This window comes from Mycteria americana, chromosome 6 (genome assembly GCF_035582795.1).
Source record: "Mycteria americana isolate JAX WOST 10 ecotype Jacksonville Zoo and Gardens chromosome 6, USCA_MyAme_1.0, whole genome shotgun sequence".
NCBI lineage: Eukaryota > Metazoa > Chordata > Aves > Ciconiiformes > Ciconiidae > Mycteria > Mycteria americana.
Window position 1 is genome coordinate 8,699,346 of NC_134370.1, and position 23,470 is coordinate 8,722,815.

The following is a 23,470-nucleotide window of genomic DNA, read 5'->3' on the forward strand; positions in this document are numbered from 1 at the left end:
ATATCTTCCATTGCTAGCTTGACAAATGATTCAGGAGAGGTAATGTGACTGTTGCATTTTGTGAACTACTCTCTGTATGTAACAGCTGTAAATCTAGAAATCTGTTTATTAGGTAGACTTGTCTCGGTCACATGTGCTACTAATAATAGAAAGGCTTTTCTGTATATTTATATTCTTTCTCCTAAATATGTGAACTGTTATCTGTATTCATATATTTATTCTTTTTCCTTTAGATCAACTAGTCATACAGAATTTACGAGAAAAGCTTCTAGCAGTGAAAAAGAGACAGAATCCATTGTAGTTTTAGATCCTGTTTCCACCGGCAGGGATCAGACGTCTGAAAACACGCTGAATCAGAACAAAGTGAAAGAAGAAAAAAGCAAGCCGCTGCATAAAGAAACTAACGCTGAGAAAATAAAAGAAACAGACAGTTCTAACTGTTAATTGTTATTCTGAAAGGCTGTAACTTTTGGGAATCATTATCTGGACATGTAAATTGCTTAGGTGTGTTACTAGGGGCTACGGTCTGTACTCCAAACCGTTTCCAATAATATAGATTGAAATGGTCTTTTGTTACATGCATTAAAGTGTTAAATAAATACGTATCACTCAAAATCCCTTTCCCATTTTAATTTCGCCAGGTACGGTTAATATTTTCTTAGATATTGTCAGTTACCTTTTCTTTAAAACTGTATTTGAAAAGGCTTTTTTAATTATTCTTTTGTTGAGAAGATACCTTGTTAAAGGCCCGTTCTAAAGCTTGCCAGAAGCCCCTTGCCTCCCTCTTGAATTGCACATGTTTGCGTTAGGCCCTATGAAGGTGATTACACACACATCAGCTTTAGTATGGGGGCTAATAATTAAAAAATCAGGTTTTAGACACATTGCTTTAAAAATATTTTGATATCTACTTAAACCAAGATCTTGTAGATCTCCTTACTGCTGTCTCCACACACGCTCTTTTGAGGAAATTAAAAGCACAAGCATAACACTTCTGTTTCAGATTCCCCAGTGGACAGCTAGCCCAAAGACTGAAAAGCAGAGGCAGTGCAGCATGTCATTTTGGTACCAAGACTTTTGGTAACGATAGCCAAAGTCAGAAGTTTGTGGGCTGAGATTTGGTGCGCTCATTTGGATGAAAAGCTTTTCAAAGGAGGACTTACCTCCTGGGTTTTGTCTCAATGTTACACAGCAAAGTTTGGAACGGCTGCAGCTGCAGTCTGTATTTGCTGCTGCAAAAAATAAGTCATCCGAGGCTCCCGTGAGTATGGAGTACGTTTGGGATTCAGTCGTTCTAGGATTGCAAGTTATATGGAATCAACATTTTGAGAACTCCCAGCTGAAACCTCGCAGCACTAACAAATCAGGCTTTGCTTTGAACCTGGTACACGCTGGCGGCATTAATTTCTTTACTAGGTAACACTTTAGGTGTCTGTATTTGACACAAATCCCAGTTTCCCTCAGCCCTTATTTCCTGTGAAGACAGTGAGATAGGTACGTAATTGATTTGCTCCACTGCCAATTCACATTCCATTGTTGTCTCTTTTTAAATTCAACACAGTATCTCATTTTTTTATAATGAACGAACAAATGTAATCAGGGATTTGCCTAAAGATCGGTGTAACTGAAATTGGGTGGACAAGTACTTGAATGCACTTGGATTATTTTTTATTTAATGATTTGAAACAGTGATCGTATTGAAGGATGAATGTTCTGAGTTTGTTGGTTTGGCTCTGCATGCAACTGTCTGGTGCTTTTCCTGGAAATACAATGATAGTAACGAGTGTGGTAGTTTCACATCTTTTTTGGTGTTTTTTGCATGTTTGCTAAGAAAATCTTGGACTTGATCTAATTACTGAACTACATATAATTCCTAGACTTGGGGAAATTTGTCTCTGGTTGATATCTTCATTTCTGGGGGGCGGTTAGTTCTGGTGGTTAATTTTTCACTTAGGTATCCGTTACACTGAATTTGAAATGCAACATTTTATACGTGTATCTTTCCTCCAGTTATTGCTGCTGTATTATATGTTCAAGTTTTCAAATTATACAAAACCCAGAAGTTTTTAAGAAGTATTTCTTTTACTTCAACTGTTTGTTACCTAGGACATAAATTATTTATCTTTTCACTGTTGCTTATTAAAAAGACTGCTGACAAGTTTCCCAGACCTTGTGAAATTGACTGGTTATTCCCTGCCTCCGACTGAAGCAAGCGTCCTGGTGATGCCAATTACAGCTTTGTGCCCTACATTTGGGGTTTGCACTGATGCACTTGTATTGATAGCCAGCTAGAACTGGAGCAAAATTTCCCTTGTAGGCTAGATCTAAGAGCAGCATTGAGGGTGTGTGGGGGGATGGAGCAGCATAACAGTCAAGGCCTTTGTTTTTTGTAAATTTTTTTTTTTTTTTTTTTACTGTTTGTCAATAGCTTGCTCTTTGTGTGGAGAGAGATTTTGACTTTCCCAAAACAAACATTTAGTTTTGGACTTAACACAGAGGTATTTGTTTTGTCAATCTGTAAATACAGCACAGAATTTTGTGGTATTTTCAAACTATAGCCACTGCTCACTTAACTTGGTTTCAGCTGAAAGCAATGGTCTCCTGGGAAAAGAGAAGCTAGTAACTGAATGCTTTTAAAAATGTTTAGCTAAAGTGCCTGAAAATAAATGGATTAAGGAATGGTTAATATATGAGTTTCTTACTAGAATGGGTTTTTTTAGAAATAGATCCAAAAGTTCCTGTTGACAGCCTAGGTCAGTGTGCTGTTCTCTGGGTGCTCAGCAAGCAGGCTGTGAACCTGCAGGGCTGGCTGAGAGCTGTGGAGGCAACAAATCCTGCTTTGGGGGAGGAAGTGCATCAGGAAGTTGGTTTTTTGGCTGTGATTCTTCAGCAAAAGCAATAAATTCAAGATTTGCTTCACCTGAAATAGAAGAGAAAAAAGTAACTCATGTTTGCTGTAATCCGGTTTCTTGTAATGTTCTCTGGTGCACTCAGATTTTTTTTAAATACCACATGAGAGTCTCTCAACACCTTTAAAAGTCTGGTCCTTAGAAACAAAGGAGCAATAGCCCTGCACTTCAGTTACAGGATTAGGGCATGGTGCACAGCAGCTTGAGCTGGGATATTTATTGCATTCCCTTCTTCACTAATCATCTCACCTTGCTGCCCTTTTTTTGAACACTCATCTTCCTCCGCACTGGTGCTCTTGCAAAGTTCCCATCAGCTGCCTGTGCCTCTTCTCTACCCCAGCTTTAACAACTTGATGTAAGCCCATGTTCAGATGTCGCTCCTGTAACTAACGCTTCACCTCTCTTCTCACTGCTATTTTTCCCAGTTCTGTGACGCTCCTTCTTCCCTAACCTCACCACCTAACTCCCTGTTTCACCACGTACACGATGCCCACCCCACACTGCATACGTCTCAGCTATCTACGTTACTTTTTAGTAAAGGGATGGCCGGTCTGATTCAGCCTGCAAGCGGCTCACGCACGCCTTCCAGGTGAATCCGGTGGCTGAAACACAGCATCGGCATCGGGGCTGCGCTTGGGCAAAGCCTTCCGTGCAACCCACGTAGCAAGAGGGGGCAAGGCAGCGGGAGAGCCAAGGGTGCTGGTGCTCCTGGGCCCAGCTGCGTGCCCCGATCAGCCGCTCCTGGGGAACTCCTGATGGGTCTGTGTCGCTTCCCATCTACGAGCCACTGACAGAGCCCTCTACTTCTCAGCTCTCCAGTGTATTCCATAGCTAGCAGCCCAGCCAAATGAAGAGTTTGGTATGCAGCTCAGACATGCTATCTCAATATTTCCCTGCTGTTGATTTAGTTATTGGATTTTATTTCTGCCAAACGATTAACAGCTTCAGGAATTGGTGCTATTTCACTTCATGAGATACAGGTTTAAATATTTGTCAAACTCGAGCTCTTTGTTTAGACTATACCATTTGAATAGGGAATATATTAATATTGCTGAGGCAGTTAAAGTTCATAGCTCTTTATAATTATGTCTTGTTTTTTGAAAAAATGCATTCTGTGAAACTACTGTCTTAGCAAAAAAGAATTTCTGTCTATGGTTCTGTTTTTTACAGTGATTATAGATGAGCAAGGGGGAGATTTTGAAAACAGAATATTTTCAATAAAAATTTTTTTTAAAATAAAACCTTTGTTCCATAGTGTGCATGTCAAGTGCTGCTATCCTACGTACACAAGACTGAAAATGATTAGAAACAAGAGTGTAAAATGACTTAATTCTCCTTCATTTTTCTTTTTCTTCGGCATAATAAATTCTTGCAAACCCTTTCCTTCCTTTCTTCCTCTCCTTGTCTCTCTGCCTCCCCTTCAGACTGTATGCCTTTATTCTGTCTTGATTGATACCTGAACAAGTGAGAAGTGGTTCTAATGAACTGTTAAGCATTTAACAGTGTATAGTGTAAAAAGAAGATGCAGATCCTGAAATGCAGGCAGATGCATACAAGTGGCTAAGGCTGAATGTGCATAGTCAACTTCGGTTTTTCTTGGGTTTTATTTAGTGCTTACCCATGCAATTGTAGCTTTCCAAACACATTTTGCTGGAAAAGTAAGACACAAAAGGGGGTTGTGAAATGAAGTTTTGTTAGCAATATATGTTTAGGGGCTTGAGGGAGGTGGGGTATTTGGCCTAAAATTCCGTTTTGGCAGCTTTTCGGCATGTTACATGCATGGTTTTTGTTTTGTTCCTTTTGCACTGTGGGCTTCAAGACTCCAACCAATTAATTCTGGAAAAAAGCTTAATGTAGGCTACTCCTCAAGAAGGGGTCTATTTTAACATTCAGTAAACAGATAATCCATTAGGACAACAATATACATTGTGGCAAGTGCTATCCTACGTTTTTTTTGTCAGCGCTTATTTATCGTCTTTTGATTTCGCTTCCCTCCTGTGGTGCAGTTTCAATCATTCTCCCTCCAATCTTTGTTCTCGTATTCATTGCAAGCTGAAAACAAAGTAAGAAAGAAGCTCATACGTAGTGTTCTATTCTTGGCCAGTTCTTCCTCTATAGCAAGAAGGCGGTTGTATTTGGTCACCCTTTCTCCGCGGGAAAGACCTCCCAACTTGATAAACCTGGCACCCACTCCAACAGCCTTAAACGAGAAAGTGCGTATTTTAAAACTACATGGCTCGGGAATTGAAGTCATTCTTAATTATTAAACATGGTATCCTACTTCGCATTTCACATTCTTATCTTTCTATAGATAAAAACCTTCCTTTAAATAGAAATAAAATCTCTCAGTGAAAGATTCGTTGGATGCAAACAATAATTTTCACTGGCGTATGAAATGAAATTTTATTTGCAAATGTAGCTTTAATACAAAAAGGCTAAGTATATTAGTGTTAAGAATTTTTGCCTAAAATATTATTACTACTCAGAAATGTTTTAAGTAACTCACATTTTTTTATAAACTAATGCAACCAAATAGATCATGCATACTTTTGAATATACTCCCTGCTTTGGCAAATTTCCTGTGTGCGCTCTTTAAACTCAAAGATTAACTCTCTGTGGGGAAAAAAAGCAACTCTAGAAAAAGCCCATTTTGTAAAACGTTTCTTTCTCAAGCAGAAACAGGCTTTCTCCTTAAAAAATAATTCATGTTAAAAGCAGTGTTCTGGCAATTCTGCAGCTGAACAGCTTTCAATACTTACCAGATCCACAAGGCTGTCATCAGAAGATTCTCCATCTGGACTTCCTAATATGGTAATATGTCTCTGACCTATATATAACGGGAGCGTAAAACCTTCATTAGTGTATATTTTATATATTTGACACAGAAGTTTTTTGGACTTCTCATTCTTTTTTCCCTTTGGGCTAGCTAAGCTGAAATACAAACAGGAGTAAAACCAATGAAACCCATCTCATAAAGATGCAAACTATGTTAGTTTGCTACATTAACATTACGTTTTATTTTCAGCATGGTTAAGGGAATATCTAACATCCTATCCTAATTTCTGTCTCTAGCTGATCTGTCTGGTAATGTATTCTACAGGCTAGGAGGCTGTTCTATTTATTTTAAATTAGCTCCTTACTATAGTAATGATTTTTCTTCACTATAAAAAAGTTTACCATCATGACTGAATGAAATCTTTAAGTTGCTATTTACTCACTTTGATATAGTGATTCTGGGCTTTTTGAAGGAATAAGGAAGGAACTTAGATATATCAAATTTGTTCATCTATTCCTTGGGTATAAAAATGAGAAGAAAAATTGATACAGAGAGAAATCTTACATATGAAACTGCACAAGTTCTTAGTACTGTTACCACAAAGGCTCAATAATATGTAGTCAATAATTATGTAAACTGCAATTTTAAACATTTTGGACTTGTCTGGATTTCTTAATTATTAATACTAGTATTAGTCAAAATTCAGATTACTCAACTACATCTTTTTTATTTTGTTTAATTCTGATATCTAACTGTATGACACTGAGCTGTAGCATCAAAGGGCACCCACATTCAAAGCATCCACAGTGTATTCATTTACTATAGTTGGAGCTTTGAATGATGTTTAAAGCTCCTGAACAGGGATTTGTGAATCAAAACGTGAATTTTAGTTTCTTCTGACAAGCGCTTTCTAAATTAGAAGTGGCAATAATTAAATAAAAAGATGTAATATTTACAGGTGTAGAAAAACTATTTATTGACTTGCAGGGTTTGAAAGTCAGCCTTTTCCCCCCTTCTACTCACCGTCTAGAAGTCCAGTAAGTTCTATGAGGTCTGATACCTTGGTTTGGTTAATATATTTTAGGACAACACCGCTGCACGTTGGTATGTTTATGTTTTGGTCAATTTTAAGTTTGGCAATACATGTGGCAGCATCTTCAGCAATCAGGTAACATTTGGAACCAAGAGCACAACATATGTTATTCCATTGTTGTCTGTCCTGCATAAACAATCAAGTAAATAACTGGAGTTTAAAAAAACTAAACTGAATGAAAACCCTAATTGAGGAGGTAAAAATTAAAAAAAAAAAAAAAATAAAATTTGTATTTCATCTTACAGATACCCTTCATATAAACATATTATATTTTATACTGTATTTTAAATGTCTACCTAAGAGAAACATACCACCAGAATTTTGCTTGGATTTTAAGATTTTGCTAGAAAACATAAATTCTAATGTGGAATTAATCAAAGCTAGTTGCACACAAGTATAGTTTAAAATATTTCAAATTAAATTAACTGTAGGAGTTTGCTATTTTGATTTCCTTCCTGAGATTTATTTAATTTTAATGGAATATAAAATAATTTTCTATTGTTTTCTTCAGAGGACTCATTCCTGTGTTAATATTTTAAGTGTCAGAATATTTGTTTGAATATAAAATAACAAAACAGGAGGCAGTCATAGACTCAATGACACGTATCAAGACAGGATGTTCAGAGCTATAAGACTGACCCATAAGGAACAGCAGAATACAACACTCGCTTTTCAGCAAAGCTCCATTTTTTTAGGGTTTTTGTTTCTTCATTTTAATGCATTGTTCACATGGCACTGAGATTTAAGGATAAATAAAGGACAAAGATATTTAAATACTTTGAAAGAAGAAATTTATGAATTAATTTGCATTATTTATGTCCACAGAATACAAAGTTTTCACATTAAAACCATTACTTTTTGAGTTAATAATTCTGCCAGTAATAATTCTTGGTCTGTGGATCAGACAAGGTTTGGTACCTATATAATTGCAATCTGTATAAGGGTCCATTCCTATAAGGATTTCAAGCCCACATGTAAGTGCAAATGAAGTTTTTGACACCTGAACAAATGTTTAAACTTAAGCACTAAAGTGGTCTGCTGTCTGGCAATGAATTGTTGAATTGGTACCACAGCTAATCCTCAAGGACCTAATTATCTGTGGTAAAGATGTGGCATGGGTAAACTTCATAGATTTGTGACGGGGGTGGAGGAGGAGAGGCATGTCCCTTAACAGTATTCTATTTCAAACTGTACTTCACTGTCTGTTGTAATTCTCCTGCAGATTTTCATATTGCAAATATGTTTCTTCACAAGAATTCTCAAGGAATTTTGCAGCCCTGGCAGGAGTGGGGAATAATCTGGTGTTTTGGAACATGGGTAATTCAGAGAGTCAGACTGAAACGGTGCAGGGAGCCAAGGCTAACCGGAGTGAGGTAACAGTAAATACAGATATTCGAAAAATCAACTTTTAAAGTTCCGGATAAGAACAAAATCAGATGGATTTTGCAGTTCATCTGTTTTAGAATTATTGATTGAGGCAGCGGGCAGATTCACAAAGACAACATCACTTTGCTTCCCCCTTCAATCACGGTCTTCATGTTTTGTTCATGAAAACAAACCCCATATATTTATTTTAAAGAAGATAAAGTGTGCAATTTGACAGCAAGAGCACATTTTTATTAAGTTGTGCAACTGCAGAATCTAGGTCTACGATTGTAGGTTCTGCTACAATTAAGTTTTATCTTTTTTGTAATACATGGAAACTTAATCTTATGTATAAATGCTAATACTTAATCTGTTTCTTTCATCCATCTATAACTTGATAACATGCTTAATAGTATTCTACTTTATCATTGTAATCTATTGGCCATACTAAATTAACTCCTCTAACTTTGATCACAGTGGTATATACATGGTATCTTGCTACCACTTTAAAATTCTGCCAAGCAATGCTGCCAGTGACAGGTTTGTTCTGGCTTGGGTATAAATCCCAATCATAAAGAATAGCAGCAATAATTTTTTTTGAGTGATTCTAAGGAATATACAACTATGTCCAAATTTTTAGCTTCTCCCATATAATATAATATAATTTATCAGTTGAATTTTATAATTATATTTTATAATTTGAATCATTTGTTTACATAAGAAGGAAAATGTAATAAAAATGACAGTGGTTTAGCAAGCAGAATCAGAAAAAAACCCACTTGCTTGTAATTCTTTAAACTACTTGTACTTACCATATTCTGTTCATGCCAGGATTATTTTCTGTCAGGAATTATGTCAAAAGTATATAAAAATTTAGAGTTATTGACAATTAGAGATATTCAAATGAATTGTTACATACATTTTTATAGTCATATTTTTGTGCCTATAAACTCTGAAAACAGAAGCTTTGTATTTTATGTTTTGTAAAAATGTGAAAAGTTCAGTGATATGCCACTTAACAGTATTATCCATTTTTCAAGGACTGCACTGTGGTATCTTACCTCTTTTCTTAAGGGATCTATTAATGCAATAACAAAAGGAAATTTATTAATCAGTTCCACATACATGTCAACCATTTCATCAGGACTTTTGAACGTTCCAGTGAGTATTTCATATTTTCCTTTAACCTAGAAAGTAAAGTAAAAAGCATAAAAGATAAGGAAGGTAATACTTTAAAAACCAGAGTGCTAACGTAAGCATACAGATCTTGTGACAGTAGTATCTCTACTAATGCAGTGGATTGCGTGTTCTTCAATAAGGACACATTCACTCGTCTACTTTACTCTATGTCTAAGTGGTCAGCACATTGTTGTAGAAAACTCTGCCTAAAGTAACAGTGGGTTCCAGTGGGCTCATGCCAAAGTCTCTGAAAGATGCCACTCCCAAACCAAGGGAGATCTATTTCAGCATTTTCTAGCGCTTTATCATAAAGTTAGCGATATTTGACATTTTTATTAAATCTTGCATGAAAAATCTCACTTTTCACTTCCAAAAAAAGTTAATTTTTTGTCCTCATTTTCATAAATAAAATATTGCTAGGGGAAAGGAGTGCACCCTCAGTGCTCAAAAACAAGATACTGCCTTTCCTTGCCTCTTTCCCCTTTCAAAAAAGAGGCTAGTTTAAAACTAGTCTCATCATTATGGGAAGCACAAACTGCAGCGTATGAGGATTATTAAGGGCACACTGTCAAACTGTGCCAGAATACCTGCTGCTTTAGTGACTTTAACAGCTCAGTAACAAAAAGTTACAGAATTACTGATAATTCATTGGTTAAGATTTTGCTTGTTCTGGTATAGGATGCAGATATCACAAATTGTCAGGAAAGCAATGGCTTTCACAAAAGATATTAATAATGGAAGGTTTATCACTATAGTACACCCAAATACACAAAATCTCATGAGATATTAAACGGAATAGGAAGTTTCTTTTTCTGCTTAGAGAGAAGCCTGGTTTGTCTTGGAACAAGGGGCAAGAACTTTAAGACTTCAGCTGGAGATAAATAAACAACATTGTCAAATAAAAATCTTGAAAAATAAGAATTAAAAGATGAACATTGATACACAATGAGATGAATGTTAGTGGGTATATACACATAGTAAAAATACACAGAAAGGTCAAGGCAGTTTGAAGAAAACAACAGATGTAGTTGTAATAAAATGGAGAAATAAGCATCTAGTGGTGTGAAGGAATTACAGAAGTATACTTGTGTAAATAATTTCTTGTTCTTCATCCTTGAAAGCAAGGTGGATAGAAGATATTTATTTCATTTATACCTTGTGGTGAAGGGAAAAAAAAACCCACCAGGATTTGGCGCTTAATACTGTAACTCAAAATTGTCTGAGGTGTAATGTGAAATGAAGACGGTTTGTTAAATAGAGCACATAGTAGGTGTTTGCCCATTAAAACAGTTTCCTGTATTTGACACAGCCTGATCTGAAAAATCTTATTAAATAAATAAACAGAGAAAAGGAATAAACCTGGCTGATGGAGGCAGGCTTATACCATTTGAATGATTAACGTTAAATCATGAGAGTAATAGAGATTCCTGTAGGCAGGACACAAGCTGTAATGGGGGTCTGCCTTGGTCCAGTGAGCCTTATTCCACGCAAGGTGCACCACCAGTATGCTGGTACAGCTGCGGAGGAGGAATACATGCATTCGCACTGCTCCCACTGCATCAAACTACCAGAAGGATGCCTGCATGTGTTGTTCCCTTGCACTCACAATCCAATAACATATCTGCTACACTTGTAGGACTGATTCAACCATAATTTATAAATGCAGAGACCATTCTTTTGGTTTGCTTGATTGCTACCTTAAAAAATGGAGTTAGAAGCTTCTAGGAGAGTTTGCAATGTAATAATAAATAATGTTAACAAATAGCTACATTCCTTTTAAAAACCAACAAAATAGGTATTGAAAATAACTTACGTAATCCATCAATTCATGAGCAGCACAATTTATTGCTAAGTACATGTCGGTTCCTAGCTCCAGACCTATATTGTTGCAAGCTGTTTGCATTAGGAGCAGCGGTTGTTCTAGATTATCACATCCTGTTATTAGGCAACCTAAGTGTGATATTCTTTTTAAGGCTCGTGGCTGAAAGTAAAACAAAAATAATCACTTTATTTACACATATGTATACATATAATACTTATATATATATTTTCACTGTCATTTCACTCTGCATTCAGTCACCAAAATATAAATCTGTTCTCAGAAATCACATTAGCAACTTTAAGGACAATTCTCTATGACTGAGGGGTAACAAAGTGCTAATGAGTAGAGAGCTAACAGTCCTTGGAAATATGTCTAGTTATGCAGTTCTCACTCTTATATGGCCAGTACTGGTTTACAAAAAGATTTTAAAGGCACTTTTAACAACTACTGAGTTGTCATGGATGCGAAATAAAAGTTTCCGGTGCTGTGAACTATCCCTTTGCCACAAAAACATATTCTCCACTTTAAACAGTTTTTATTCATTTACCCTCAACTACAACTTTGATGTTGCCTTTGATATATGGAGTGTTCAAGGAACACTAGAATCTTCCAAGACTTCTAGGAGGAACAAATTTCATAGAGGGGAAATACCTCTAGCGCAGCTGCATGGAGTTGTCAGCCTCAGGAACAGTGTTCCTGGACACGAGCCACAGGCAGAGTTGCACTGAGCAAATATTTCACATGTCCTTCTGTTGTCAGGTTTTTTGTAGGCTTTTCAAACACTGCGCACTATTGTGAGTGCTGCCCTTTAGCTACTGGTTTGTATCTGCTGTTATCTATAACCTCAAACAGGAACTGGGAACTTAATGCAGCATGATTAAGAGGGGAGTTATGCTCCCAGAGTTAGGAAACAGCACAAGATGCAAGTCTGACAGGTAATAGTTTTACGGCCTACATGATCAAAAGGGCATGTTCTCTGCTGGTGCTAAGGGCCTGCAAAATGCTCATTTGGATAATTTAGCAGGATTTCTATATGAGAAAAATGACCAGATTCCAGAAGAATTTCCCCTTTCTGTTACTGTTCCACAGGATGGGAAAGTAAGTCAGAAGAATCCAAATTATTACGTAAAATATGAGCATTTGGAATATTTAAAAGTCGTGCCTTGACCTTTCCAAAATGGTAATGTAGATTAATATTTCATTTCTTAAGAACATTTTGGTTCCATGCTGTTGTTAATACCTTGCTAAAATGAAAATCTCTTTTCTTACCGGAGCTTTCTTCCCTCTATTATGTGCTCTGCCTTTCTTACTGTCTGCTAGCTGAGGACTGGGCTGTTGGGATTCAAAGAAGAAAGAAATCAGTTCCATGGGAAAGTCCAAAAACGACAGAGAGACTGAATTAAAAAAAAAAAAAAAGTTGACTGAATTTTGGTCTAAAGAGATTGCAAATATTTAAGTTAGGAAATACCTTCTGTTTTGTCTTGAATACTATCAGCAACTATCCAGTTTTATTTCAAGGTGCTAACTCATTTCAAATATTTATTTCTATGTGGGCATCACCCCAACTATCACTTGTTTTTCAAAAGATTCCCACCTAGCCTATAAAAAATACAGGGGATCTTAGAAATGAGAATCTAGACTCTGTACTTGGAGAAACCCAACAACCTTGCTTTGCAAAAAGCATACGCACATACTGAGATTGATATACTACTACAGTAATAGTACCTTGAATAATACGTTGCATGTATGTGAGACTTAGCAAGATCAGAACCATATTATTGTATATTCATTCACTGTGATACCATTCACTCCCAGTGTACTTCTTCAGCTAAACAGAAAGTCTTACTATGCTTAGAACAATGTTTTATTCTATCTTTGTTAATTTAATATCACCAAATGGCCAATGTTTTATTCATCTGTCAGAGAAACACATCTTCTATTCTGTGCCATAAGACTAAACCTGGTAACAGGCTAAATGTCCCATATTTAAGCTTAAAAAGACAATAGTAGTAGAAAGACCAAATGAAGTACATCATATTATTATTACACATTTTTATTGTACCGCTTTGCCTGGAGGCTCCAAGAGTCTCATCATTTCTTTCTGAATATCCAGAACTCTTTCTATGCCCTGAAATTAAACAACAGTAATCTTCAAAAGAAAGATAAATTGTTTCATTTTAGCAGCTTAAATCAGAAGAGAGAGAACACTTATTCTAAATGCAGATCTTAATATAGCATCTTTTTTTAAAAAACTATTATAGACTTCCTTAACACAATCCCTCCACCCACAAAACGCAGTCAGGTGTCCAATGATAAAGGGTTAGTAGCAGTGGAATGAACAGGAATATTTTATTATGCTGCTAAATGGGATGGCAAGAAAAGCAGCCTCTTCTTCCCCAAAAGGAACCCTTCCCAAATCTAACAAGTAAGCAATATCCAGGTCTGTGTAATATCTGAGAATCACAGAATCATATATAGGTTGGAAAAGACCTTTAAGATCATCGAGTCCAACCATAAACCTAAGAAGTGGGAAGATGATAATCACTGTTCACAATTGTGACTCTGTCTAAGACTTTCTAACTGGAAACTCTGACAAAATTGAATGTATTTACCTTTAGAACATTTCCAGGTAGCAGGGAAAAAATCGCTGTCTTATTTTTAAACATTGGGGAATGGAGGAACACTCCAATTAAATGAATCCATTGCTTTCAACACGAGGTTCTTGTTCCTTTTCAGCTGAGTCAGTAAAAGTTTAACGCTAACTTTGTAAATCACATTTCAGATTTTCTTAAATGGTGTCAGTAAAGGAATACTGAAGGGGGCAGAAGTCAGTCACAGCTGACAACACATCAACACAGGACAACTGGCTACATTTTTTGCACTGCAGCAAACAGCTTGCTACTCTCCCATGGGCACTAGGAGGCATTATGTCTTTGAAAGGTACAAAATTAGCAACCTTATTAAGAGCTCTTGGTGACAATTCTAAAAAGTTAAAGGAAAAGGAAAAAGAAAGAGAATCGAGCTCAGCTATTTGTTCAGGTCACCAGCATACAAAGTAGAAATCACAGCCCTAATGTGGGCATCTTGTGCAGATACATTCTTTAATGCAACACATGGCTAAACAAAAAAAGAGGGTTGATCCAGTCTGCCTCATCCATCCTTCTTGCCCCTTGAATAGATTTTGTTCTGCTTTGTATTCCTTTCTGTCTTTGCAATTTCATTTTTAAAGCAATTTATTCCTGAAGATTTTATGCTTTTCTGTGCATTTGTTATGAGTTTCATTGTTTTGTATGCTCAATCAACTGATACTATTTATAAGCTACTGATGTAAAATCACATTCTAAACATAATTAAAATCTTTTATTGTTGTGTAACACAATTCCCCTACATCTTCTTCAATGCACTGATTTTTTCCTCTATACTAACACATACATTTTTAACTTGAAATCTTCATGTATCTTCCTTTAAATCTTCATCTATTTACTTCTTTTAATGTTCCTTGTGTTAGAATTCTGCACTAACATTTGTTAAAACTTTGGCCTTGCAAGTAAACAGAAAATGAAAAATACAGTTTGTAAGGACTATATTGAAAAGTTCTATATAATTATGTACATATACAGTACATATGTGAAGTCTCTAGACTATATTTATAGAAATGAAAATGAAACAGTACCTGTTTGAGTGATAAGTGAACTGCCGGTATAATCATAACTTCTTTTACTAATTTCAGTTTTGCAGGTGAAAATTTTTCACAGTTCAACAGAGTAACCATTGGGAGTGGCAGACTAATTTCTTTAGGTGAATTCTGTAATTGGGAGTACCATGTGAAAATAAAAATGTTTAAAATCAGAATAATTTCTTATATTTTTAAATTATGGCACAGGGTCCAAAGACTGCTACAGACAATGGTGTTAAGAGTGCATTCTATGAGGTATATTTAATACCATTGTCACGAGAGACTATTGGCTTCAGACTTCTAGAATAATTGTGATAACTGGGATAAAAGAAACAAAACGACAAAAGTCACACGTACCTGATTACGTTTCAGCAGTGCAATATGTAAGTACAACGGGATACGGCTAATGGTGGCACCAGCCTTAGCTATAGCAAGTGATGTTCCCCCAATGGCTAAGCTGCCACAAAGCACAGATTCAACAGGTTCTGCAGGTGGGATCATTCTCTCTGCAACTGCCACCTTCTTCCCTACAAGACAGAAAGTAGTAGCTAAATATTTTCTTGGTTTAAAATGTGTGCTTATGTATCACAGTTATATAAGTAAATATGATATTGTCATTTCAGTATGTATTCAACTTATTACAAAAGAATCAGTTCTTTTTTTTTAAACTTAATCTTGTAATTTTTTCTGTATGAAATTACCTTACAAGTAAGCAAAGTATCTGTCCTCATTCTGGTGCCAAATACATTTGAAATCCATTTCTTTTAGAGATCTTTCAGCCACTGAAATCTGTATTTTTATTTGTCTATGTTTATATCCAGTAATGTCATATTTTTCAGGTTCCTTTCATAAGCATGATTTCAATATTTTTTATTGTCCTCCTTATATGCTCAGCTTTTGCATAAACAACCTAGAAGATTTTCATTACAAGCTTCTAATAACGAGTGTGAAAAAAATGTAGGCCTATTACAGTTGGATTTTCCAGTAGAGAAAACAGGTCTTTTAAATATTCCACATGCATAGTCTTGTTAAATTTTCAAAAGAACTTATTATCCTTTCCGATACAGCAGAGTAGCTTTTGTCAAAATGCTTGAAACCCAGCAGTTCCCACTATCATATTTATTGCCTACAGTGCTTACATGAACGTGTACAGTAAGCACCTATGTGAAACTGATATAAGCAGTCTGATTCTCAAGAATTGTATGTATTGGGGACTTTTTTGTAAATCTTATCAACTACTTTGGTTCCCAATAGGAGTACCATACAAGTTTTGATTTCAATAAAATATAAATACTACATGATACAACTGATATTTTATGATAAAATGTTCTTAATAGGACCTTAACTGGATATGCAGATTAGATTATACATAATTTGCATACTGTACACAGATTCTATACCTCTTACACTGAGGATGAAGACCTACACACATAGACACTAGTAATCAAGTACTGAGGAACTCTGATAATCAAACTGCAGTGTTTTGCAGAGATTCTTTCCACTACACTACTTTGTAACCTGCATAAATTACACCATAGATGCTACCTCTGAAAAGTACCTGCTACTGGAAGTCACCATCTGTTACTGGACTCCTGTAACAACAAGTAGCTTTATAATCTTTGGCTCCAAATAGTCAGGTATTGATTCTAACAATAATATTACAGTCAATGTCACAATCAAATATAAAGAAAATACAATTAGTGGAAACAAGTAATATATGTATCAGCAGAAGCTTGACTAAAAGTATAATATACAACATGATGATATCTGGATGGACCCAACAACTGCAGATGTTACACTGCAGGTCAAAGGTGAATTTACTGTGCACACATCTAACATATTAATTGGGAGGTTTTACTGACAGTATATGACAGGTGAAACTAAACTGATAAGGAAATAATAATTTGCCAAAATTTTCTGCCCTTCCAGTAAATGGTAACAAACCTTTTTTTCTGAGGGTAATGCATATATGGAGGTACCATATGGTGTTTTTTTCCTTTGGGTTTTTTTGGCCATGTATACTTACCCTGTTTCTCTACTCTCACACCATTTTTTCCTTTAGTAGCATTGTTTGCTTACTTCTTTTTACTCTCTACTGCCCATCACTCCCATCTCATCCCTTTCCTTCTTTCTATTTTGCTTTTCACCTTATTTCCTCCTTTTCTCAGTGTTAGCAAGAAATATCCCTTCCTCCATCTTTCCATTCTTTTCAACTTCTATCTTAATTTTGTTTCCATTTTCCTGTTCAGTTCTGTGATTCCCTTTTCTTTCCTTATCATTTTCATTTTTATTCTTCATTTGCATCCTCCTCCATTCTTATTCCTCAGTCTGAAGAGTAATAACCTCCTGTCTAAGCCAACTGTAAAACAAAGGCAGAAACTCTGTTCAACTAATGCATGTGAATGATGAGAAAACTCTGTATTTTCCCCTCTCTCATTTCTGCAGTAGAACTGCTGTGATCAGAAAGAAGATTTAGGGCAGAGTAACCAAACCCTTTAAATATGAGACACTGTGTCATGTGTTCAGAAGTATTCCGTGTCCACAGAATACTTCAGAAAGTATTTTAGCACCTTTATCAATGTCTGTATTGCAGAAAATATTAAAATCAAATAAACAAAAACCTGGTTTTGCTGCTTTTTTTTCCCCAGGTAGTGCTGTTGCTGATGGAGTGCATGAAGTAAGGGCAAGAGTGGCTTCTGCTTCTCCTTCTTCTTGCTTTTGAATTTCTTTTTTTTCTTCTACCTTTTTTGTAAAGTATTCACTGAGGGAAAAGGCATAAAGATTAGTGGCTCAAAATATTGTTAGACATGTGACAAGTAGACAAAGGATACAGGCTAAAGAACATGCTAAGAGATGGATTAAGGACATCTATTTGAGCTTCTGCCACAGACTCATTGTGTGAAACTGGAGAAGTCAATAAATGACATTATTTTTTGGTAGTCATCTGCAGCGTTGGTTAAGCAAAAAGAACCACAAGCAAGTATTATAAACCTTAACACATGCTTGTCAAATCACAGTGGTTTGAAAGTCAGCTCTGTGCAGACAGTCTTAGCGTGAAGGATGTATTTGCTTTGCATGGGTAGTAACAGATCCTGTCATAACTTCATGACCTATACCAGCTTGGCCTAGGTTGCTAATCCAATAGGTCAGTTGTACACTGGTTATCCAAGTGGCTGCCAGCTCAGAAGTGGCTGAATTTCAATTACATGCACCAAGTGGAAACTGCATACATGGGTCACAGTCACCCAATTCAGACAAACTGAGTATGTAAGATATATCAAGTAGTGTAAACAGTGCATTAAAATCTTATTTAGACTCCCTTCAGTTGGAAGAATTTATTTCCAATTGAGTCCTTATTCCCTTCATCAAGGTTTCCCTAAAGCTAATCCACCTGGAAAGCAATGAGGTCTGTTTGCTACAGTCTGTGTTAAGTGTGGCAGTCCAACCGCTACCCCTACAGCAAAGCGTCATTCCCCTCAGTGATGTAGCTGAAAGAAACACTTCCAACTACAGCAGAGGATGATAGGCCATATTACTGCTTCCAGGGTGAAGAAAGCCATAATTGTTGCCAGGTAGCTCCTCTAATGTTACTGTAAAAATACATTCAGATACATCTGTGATGCTTTTACCTTACATCTTTTTTCTTATAAAAGCCAGACATATTTCTTTGAATGGAAAAATATGCCCATTCTTTTTTTACTTTGGGATGCTCCCAAGAAGAAATATTTGTATGAAAAAGTAAACATGGATGTTTACTAAAGAAACTATGTTTCCAAAGAAACTAATTGCCCCAAGTAAGAAGCCTTTTCGAGCAGCTTGCTCAGAAAGAAGACTCCACCAGAACCTGAAAACTGTATATATATGCATGTTTTCTGTCGATTAGCTCAATGCAGAAGACACACACACAGGCCTTTCGTACCACTTTTTTTCTGCAGTGCAATGAACAGAAGTGGAGTTGCAGGCTGAAAAAACATCCCCACTGAATTAAACTGGCACTGAAGGAGTTCCTTAAACGGAGCCTTTGACTCATGAATGTGTTCAGACATTTTTTTCTCAGCGACCCTTACTTTTGTATCCCATGTATGAAGCCTTGTAAAAAACAACATGATTTTCATATCATAATTATGAAAAAAGCAGGAAATAATATAGTGCAATGTATCTGAGAAAGACATCATATCCTAAAAATATAAAGAAAAAAATACTAGAAAACATTGAATACTCTGTATGTTTTTTCATTTACAATGTGAATTAACGGTCTATATTTCAAATGCTATAATTTGCATAATATGCAAGACCTACCCAAGCATCTTATCAACTTTAGACTGGTCAGTAGGCTTCAAGTCTCTTAACATCATGTTCAGTGACTCATTCACCCATTCCACAGCAGTGTTAACAGAGTCATTTATTTCTTTCTCATCAGCTTCAGTTGTTTCAGGTAAAGCATTTTCAGGTATTTGAGAATGAGAAGACATGACAGTGGAACAAATCCTCTGCAAAAAAATGTAAAAAGGCTTAAAACACTATTTAATTTCTAACTTGGAAATGTCATTTGGAAGACTAAGAAGTATACATCCTTATCAACTCTACAAGTACCTAACTCCAAATCTACTATTTGCTCCATGTACTTACCTTTTTTCATCCAGCACCTTCTTCCTAGTCTCTTATACTTTGGTAATCACAGATGTTATTCAAGTTTCTTGACCTAAGTTATAACTACTTAGGCAAAAACCTGCCGACAGATCTGCTTTATACATATATTTTGTTATCAGAATAGAATGCAGCTATTTTAAAGATCATAGGGTCATTATGCCATCCTTTATTGCAGCTGTTGGTAGCCTGTTGTCCCATGATTCATCAGCATTCATGCTTAATGCCATCCCTCATGATCAGTTACATTTTGTCTTACTTAGGTAATTTAAACATATCTTTCTGTACTGCTGAAGGATAAACGATTCGTAAGAAAATTCACTTAATGAAGACATCATTTACAAATATCACAGAGTTGCCTGCATTAATAGTATTTACTTTACATACTGTGAATATCTATGAAATTATATTTAATTCAAGAATGAAGTGAACCATAGTTTAACTGAGGGAAACTATAAATAATTACTTCACAATAGCTAGAGTTGCAAAGCCAGTATCTTGAATATTTCAGGCTGGAGGAGAGATGACAATGCATCATCAATTTTGCATTGCAGGTGCTAGATGGATGTGTTTGACTTAACTATCACCCACATCAGCCTATTAGCTCAGTGTAAAAAAGTGCCTTCACCTATACCGTGTTTTTCACCTGTACTATATTTTTCTGAAACACTGTCATACAAATAGAAATATAAGGATCTGGAAATAAAAAAAAGAAAAATGTAAAATGAAAATGAACTTACAGGGCTAGATATGGGGTGTAAGGAAAAGCTACATGATCATTAAGACAGACAAAAATTTAATATACAAAGATGCACTGTCACATTCCACTCATAAAATAAAGCTAAGTATTGTCTAATTCATAGAAAATAGTTTTTATAGTTGCTGCCACTGTCTAACTTTTCATGACAGTTTTTTTCCTAAGTTACAACACTGCTCAACCGTTGAGTCACAGGGATTCATATCCTTTCATTAAAGATGGAAAATAAAATGTACCTTACGAAGTGAGTAGAATAGTACGTCTCCCTGATATTGTCTTACTAAAATAAATAAAACAGGAAGAAGCAGCTCATACCTTCTCATAGTTTTTAACTGTACAGTATATTTCCACTTCTAATGTTGGCTGGCCAACTCCATCAAGAACTTTTCTTCCAACTAATTTGCATATTACTGGAGCTTTTGAAAATTTAGAAAAGTAGTTAGCCTTAAATGAAAGAGAAAGAACTTCATTAAAAGTCAATTTCTATGCAAAGAGGTTTTTATTCCATTAAATATATTTAAATCAAATCCACCATTGAGCAAATCCATTTATACGTCCCAGTATTCAAAATACTTCTGTTACACTGCACATTTACTTCTATATTATCTGCTTAAGAATGAGATTCCAGGGAACAGATCCAACTCATATCTAAGCATGGAAGTCCAAAGCCACATCCAGGTTAGACGAACATGTGTTTTATTTGGCAAAGTTAGTGATGAGTATCAAAATCTCCTTAATCCTCCTAGAAAATAGGCATTTGTCCTATTTTCTTACTTGGCTTTACACTGAATAACAAAAATAGTCATCGTGCTACTCATGAAACTCATTTCTATTAGAATTCACATAGCCTCCACCTCCCCTGTGCAGTGAGCTGCTATAAAATAATGATTTTGTCTGTGAATAAGATCTTGGAAAAATAAATGTCTCTTCTCTCTCATAAGGAGAGAAGAAAGATCCTAGACAGGAAAAACTCTTAGAAATGCCTACAGAACTCTACTAGATCCTAATGTTATATTAAAATTCCTGTAGTATGCTTTCATTAACAAGTAGTTATTAAGCTTTGAAATAACATTGTAATTTTTTTTTCCCTAAAAACACACTAGAAACAATCTTTAACCAAAATCCTCCTGCTCAGAAAAAGTTCTCATGTGAAATGCTACGCATAAAATTTTGTATGTGCTGCAGACAGGGAAAAATGAGAAGTATTTTCAGAATATAATTCTTGCTTATAGAAAGTACTTAATGTCCTAGATACCTAATAATGTTTCAAGGTTGCTTCATCAGACATATGTACAGTAGCTCATGTGTCTCCACACTCAACTGATGCAATACTAAAGATCTTCATAGCGGAAGATTTAATTTGGAAGGAAGAGAAGCTTGTCAGCAAGCTCCTCAATAACAATGATAACCGCTCCTTTTGTAGACTCCTCTTAGAGAACGTACTTGGTGTAAGGTTATTTAACACAATGTCCAAACTCTCCTAATTAGAAGTGTTATTTTGGTTGGACAGAACTTGAACTAACAAGGCTGGCCCAATTTTAAGGAGTTGCAGGTATGCCGCACCTAGTAACAGGACACAAGACAACTGATATAGCTAGGGGTCACTACTCCACAGGAAATCTGGGGTTTTAGGTTAGCAAGCTTTGAGCCCTGTAAGAAAGGTTGAAAACCTAGACTTCTGGCAGGCAGAGTTCTCTTGCTTCTTCCGACATGATCTTTAATGGGCCTGTTGAACTGTCATAATCCAATTATGAGAATATACTTGGGGCTCTGTCCATATTTAATGAACACCGATGTTGCTTTAAAAAAGGATTAAGTTGCTACCTGAGGTTTACTAACATACTTCCTTACCAGTTTCATTTTTTACTCTGGTATCGGAAATGGTCACCAAACTGCGACTTGCCAAATGGGAAAACTAGGAAACACTTACATTACATAGAAGAGGAACATGCCAAACACCAAGCAAAGCAAGAACAGGTGTTACCAGTTCTAATCCCTTCCACTGGTGATGTCAAAACACTTGGAGATGGGAGACGGTATAAGATGTAAAGAAACGTTTCATTTCCACAGCCACTTTCACATCAAAGAACATACTAGAAATTATTTTTTTCAAGAGCCGCTCACTATTGTAGTGTTGGCAATTCCAGTATCACCACTAACAGCAGTTTCATTAGGACTACTGTCTACAGCATTTTGCCAACTGGGAACAGATAAAATTGGTCTGATTCTTCCACTGAGGCCTCTTTGCTTTTCAGGAACAGCTGCAATGTGAATAGCACCCAGTGTCTTGCTGCTACTGACCCAGGACATCACCGTGCTGAGCAGCAGTTTTATTAGGGATGTCCATCTGTGCCCTCCCAAGGCAACACACTTTGTTTTTGTGTTGAGACGAGCAACCAGCACAAGACAAAAAGCCCCGCTGCTGTGGAAATGTATTTGGCCCAGCATCAAAGTGCCACTGGTCACAAATACCAACCCATCGCAGACCTCGCCCGAGTCAGCAGAAAATTATTTAAGCTAAATTTTAATCACAGAGACGTCAAGCTCCTCGCATCAACCTGTTGGTTTATCAAGCCCTCGGGGCGGGCAAGCAGCACTAGGGCGGACAGCACCCCCCTTGCCTGAGGGCAAGCGCGGAGCCCGGCGCCCACGCCAGGTAGCTGGGAGGGGGCTACGGGAAAGCCCGGTACGCCGGGCACCCATGGGTGCCTCGGGGAGCTCCACGCAGCCGCTGGCAGCCTCCCCCTCCACGCCGTTCCTCGACCCTGAAGCAGGGCCAGGAAGGGCCCTGCTCGCCGAGGAGAGCCTCCTCCGGCCCCGCTCCCCCCGCCGGGGGGCGGCGGCTCCTCAGCCCGGCGCGGCCCGCGGCGCTGCAGGGTCTCCCTCAGGACGAGCCGGGGCGGGCGGCGGGCGCCTGGGCGCTGCTTCCCCTCCCCGCGCTACCAGCTCCCCGTAGAGATCCGCGGGGCGCTGGGGGAAGAGGGCGTTGAGCGCTTCCTCCATCCGCTGCGGCACTCGGTGGCCTCGGTAGTACTCCGCCGCCTCCTGCCGCGGCCCCTGGAGCCTCCGCTGCTGCTGCTGCCGCCGCCCGCCGGGCTCCATGGCGGGGCTGTGGAGGCTACGGGCCGGGCCGGCTGCTAGGCGACGGCGGCGGCCGCCCGAGCTCTCGCGAGAGCCGCGCGCTCGGCGGGGCGCAGCGCCCTCCCCCCGGCCCCGCCGGTAGCGCTGGGCGGGAGAGCTGTCCCG

General features: G+C 37.3%; 2 protein-coding genes across 4 annotated transcripts in view; one reads left to right on the forward strand and one right to left on the reverse strand.

Annotated features, from left to right (window-relative positions):
* SHTN1 (shootin 1) overlaps positions 1-444 on the forward strand; it is a 66,731-nt gene extending 66,287 nt beyond the window's left edge. For all 3 annotated transcript variants that reach the window (XM_075504476.1, XM_075504474.1, XM_075504477.1), the window contains exon 17: positions 234-444. In XM_075504476.1, coding sequence (XP_075360591.1) covers positions 234-444 — 211 coding nt within the window. The remainder of the gene's footprint in view (positions 1-233) is intronic.
* A 1,677-nt stretch (positions 445-2,121) lies between these two features.
* ENO4 (enolase 4) lies at positions 2,122-23,332 on the reverse strand. Its single transcript, XM_075504478.1, is given in 15 exon segments — positions 2,122-2,816; positions 2,818-2,920; positions 4,992-5,109; positions 5,669-5,736; positions 6,709-6,904; positions 9,205-9,330; positions 11,136-11,303; positions 12,414-12,476; positions 13,207-13,272; positions 14,818-14,949; positions 15,178-15,347; positions 17,442-17,581; positions 19,120-19,310; positions 20,540-20,668; positions 23,168-23,332. Coding segments are annotated over 15 exon segments (1,896 nt in total). The 5' UTR covers positions 23,327-23,332; the 3' UTR covers positions 2,122-2,749.
* Between the last annotated feature and the right edge of the window lie 138 nt (positions 23,333-23,470).